The sequence below is a fragment of the Chiloscyllium plagiosum genome, chromosome 13 (genome assembly GCF_004010195.1).
Source record: "Chiloscyllium plagiosum isolate BGI_BamShark_2017 chromosome 13, ASM401019v2, whole genome shotgun sequence".
Taxonomy (NCBI): domain Eukaryota; kingdom Metazoa; phylum Chordata; class Chondrichthyes; order Orectolobiformes; family Hemiscylliidae; genus Chiloscyllium; species Chiloscyllium plagiosum.
Window position 1 is genome coordinate 25,772,239 of NC_057722.1, and position 3,856 is coordinate 25,776,094.

At 37.4% G+C, this 3,856-nt stretch overlaps 1 protein-coding gene across 1 annotated transcript in view; it reads right to left on the bottom strand.

The window, feature by feature from the left end:
• The window catches only part of LOC122555856 (AP-1 complex subunit sigma-3-like), a 37,783-nt gene extending 34,511 nt beyond the window's left edge, over positions 1 to 3,272 (bottom strand). Inside the window, exon 1 of the mRNA XM_043702068.1 lies at positions 3,164 to 3,272. Within this exon, the coding sequence (XP_043558003.1) occupies positions 3,164 to 3,166 (3 nt within the window). The 5' untranslated portion in view covers positions 3,167 to 3,272. The remainder of the gene's footprint in view (positions 1 to 3,163) is intronic.
• Between the last annotated feature and the right edge of the window lie 584 nt (positions 3,273 to 3,856).

Here is a 3,856-nt window from a genome sequence, read left to right on the forward strand (position 1 = left end):
CCAAAGTGCAAGACCTCGCACTTGCTCACGTTAAATTCCATCAGCCATTTCCTGGACCACTCTCCCAACCTGTCAAGATTCTTCTGTAGCCTCCCCACTTCCTCAGTACTACCTGCCTGTCCACCTAACTTCGTATCATCGGCAAACTTCGCTAGAATGCCCCCGGTTCCCTCATCCAAATCATTAATATATAATGCGAACGTATCACACACATTGTAATTCTGGCTTGAAGAGGTGGAGGGGCAGAGTAAAGATACACAAAAGGATTACTTTTCAAACAGAGGCAAACTCAGCCAAACCTGCAAGTTAAAAGCTCAGGTGGTAAGTTATAAAGAAATAATATTAAGGAAAGACAGATGTCAAAAGCAAGTAAGCCAGCTGATGACATGAACATCTTATTTCACCTCCACCTGAACAATTTAAACTAGATGACTAAGAGATATCCTGAAGTGCTTCACAGCCAATGGAATTATCACTATTGGAATATAGTATGTGGAATTTTCTTTTACTGTTTCAGTTTATACCTGGTCTTTTACAAGTACTTTGAGCAATCAATCTTCAAAAGAACTGGAAAAATCATCACAGCACTTGTGAAATACATGCTATTTGGTTTGAATTAAAAAGATTCAAAACCTAGATTTTAGCTTACAATTAGATATTGGGTATTATAGGCACACTTTTAAATGTAATACATACAGAATATTCATAGGAGTAATTTGTACCACAAAACCCAAGAAAATATCTACATCACACTTTCAACATGTAACATGAAGAACAACAGTTGGAAAATGCTCTGGAGTATAGATTCAGAATAAGAGAAGAGATATTTGGATTGAATAGGAAGCTTTTACAGCATATTTTATATGTAAAATCCACTTGTATATGCAAAAGCAATATTCATAATCTCTGAAGGGGTTTTGATTTCCACTGATGTTTTAGATTCACACAAAAGAGCAAGATAATTTCCACGATTCCATGCGTACTTACAGTAGTACATTGTTTGTGACTTTAATTAAGTTTGTTTGTAGACCTATCAACTGATTAGTAATTTAATTGAGTGCTACAATTTCTCATTATGTCATATAATGTGACATCAATTTGTCAGTGACAATCTATTTTGCATTTTGTTTTTCAAAGAAATAACACATGTAAATTAAACAGGAGCATTGTGCGTCATGAGTTGGCCACGTAGAAACTACATGGTAATTTAACATTAATATCTTGCATATGTAGAATCACATTTTAAAATAATTATAAGTTTTAATAATAATAGACAAAATAAGTTAAAATTTAGCTCTATATTATAGTCTCATTGTCATTTCATTTGACTTCCTCTTCCCCATTCTGGCCTAAGTACTTCAAACAGATGAAAATCACACAACACCAGGTTATAGTCCAACAGGTTTAATTGGAAGCATTAGCTTCCAATTAAACTTGTTGGACTATAACCTAGTGTTGTGTGATTTTTAACTTTGTACACTCCAGTCCAACACCGGCATCTCCAAATCAAACAGATGAGACTGCTAAATGATCAAATTAAGATTAGACTAGATTACTTACAGTGTGGAAACAGGCCCTTCGGCCCAACGAGTGCACACCAAGCCGCCGAAGCGCAATCCACCCAGACCCATTCCCCTAACACTACGGGCAATTTAGAATGGCCAATTCACCTAACCTGCACATTTTTGGACTGTGGGAGGAAACCGGAGCACCCAGAGGAAACCCACGCAGACACGGGGAGAATGTGCAAAACTCCACACAGACAGTCGCCTGAGGCAGGAATTGAACCCGGGTCTCTGGCGCTGTGAGACAGCAGTGCTAACTACTGTGCCACCCACAGATATTCAGTTCTTGTATATTTAAGATTCAGTATTCTGCAATATTTTAACCCATGGATGCAATGAAACTATTTAATTTATATTGATGGGCTTTTCTTAATTACTATACACCGAGTTGTATGTCATGAAGTTTCTTTCTTATTCAAATAATTATTTGCTTGGTATGACAGGTAATAGAGGAAAGGCCGACTAAGTAACAATGGAAGAAAAAAATTTGCACTTATAGGGCAACTTTTGTGACATCAGAACATTTTGTAACACTGACCCATCAAATACTTTTGAAATGTACTCTGTTGTGATGTAGGAAACATGGCAGCCAATTTATATACAGTAAAGCTCCCACAAACAGCAAAAGGATATAATGGCTCCTGGAGTAGGACACAGACCAGTAGATTTATTATTCTGAAGTGAACTGTAGCATAGCTGACAAACGGAGTCAGAGGAAGTGTCAAACACTTCCTTATGTTGAGAATTCAAACTGAAAGTCTGCCAGACATCTGAAATCCACCTCAGTACAGGTATGAGGATTGTTCCTCAAATGTGTATTCAAAATGAATGTTCTGCGAGATAATTTCAAACTGTTGTTCAATAATTCTATATTATTGAAATTGAATGAAGGTACACAATCTGCAAGACAGTGTTTAACTGATTCATGACAAGGTGTTTAATCCATTTCTTACATTTTATGGACTTTTAAATGTTCTGCTTGTCATACAAAAAAAACACTTTTAAATGAGTTTCTAGTTTCTAAAAATGTTTTCTCCCCTTTGTTTTGATTCTAGGTTTACATTTGGGATTCTAATTTTTAAACACCAAATGCTTTTCTGTTTTTGTTTCCAGTTTCCAGCACTTGTTTTTTTTTAAATGAGACAACACCGACATTATTTACCATGAGTATAAAGTACTAAATCGGTTAAAACATTACATTTTTCAAAATCATTGAGTAATGATTTTGATTCAAATAAACCAAATCTGTACCCTAATCTCAGCAATGCCTACAAACCTGATTAATTAAGTGCAGAGGTAGCTAACAGAGTTGTGACACGGCCTGTATAATTGACTTTAAACACTTGTGAATGTAGCCTTTAATATTTTACATGGTATAAAGCCTAATATGTTTATTTAAAGCAATCTAAACACACACAATAAGTGCTTTTAAACTAACTGTTAGTAAACTCGTTCTTTCCGTATAGGCCAGGTGTGCACTTGTATTTTCACCTGCAGAAACAGGTGAAGTAATTGATATCTACACTTGCCAGCATAACTCCGTACTTAGATCTAAGACACGCCAAAGATATCAACAATGCATTTTAAAAACAACTTACCATTCTGCCTTAAAGCAAAAGATGGATTGGTTTAACCTCAAAATCTGAACACAAAACATTTCCTGAGAAGCTTGCATTCAGGAACCCATGGTAGTTATCCCAGAATTCTGTGTGCTTAAGGCTCCTCCCTGCCCCTGGATTACACATTAACCTGCAGTAAAAGAGCAGGTTAGGGAAATCCTTACTACCTTATTGTTTCATTAGACAGTTCATTGAGCTGATAATATTTCGTATGTTACACATGTAAGATAGTCTAAAGCTTATTAAGCTTGCAAAAATATACATTAACATTTAATTTATTACAACCGCATCAACAAACCCCACTGCCCTGTGGTAGAACACTTCAACTCCCCCTCCTACTCCATCAAGGACATGCAGGTCCTGGGCCTCCTTCATTGTCACTCCCTAACTACCCAACACCTGGAAGAAAACGCCTCATCTTCCACCTCTGGAAGGGTTATCCCGGAGATGTTCTCTGAAGCGCTCTGCAAGTGGGCGTCCTGTCTCCCCCTCTCAAGGCCTACTTGTAGACCGCTTCAGAGAACATCTCTGGGATATCCACACTAACCAAGCAGTGGGCCTCCTCCTTCATCACTCCCTAACCATCCGCACCTGGAGGAAGAACACCTCATCTTCCACCTCTGGAGCCTCCAACCATATGGCATCAATGTGGATTTCACCAGTTTCCTCATT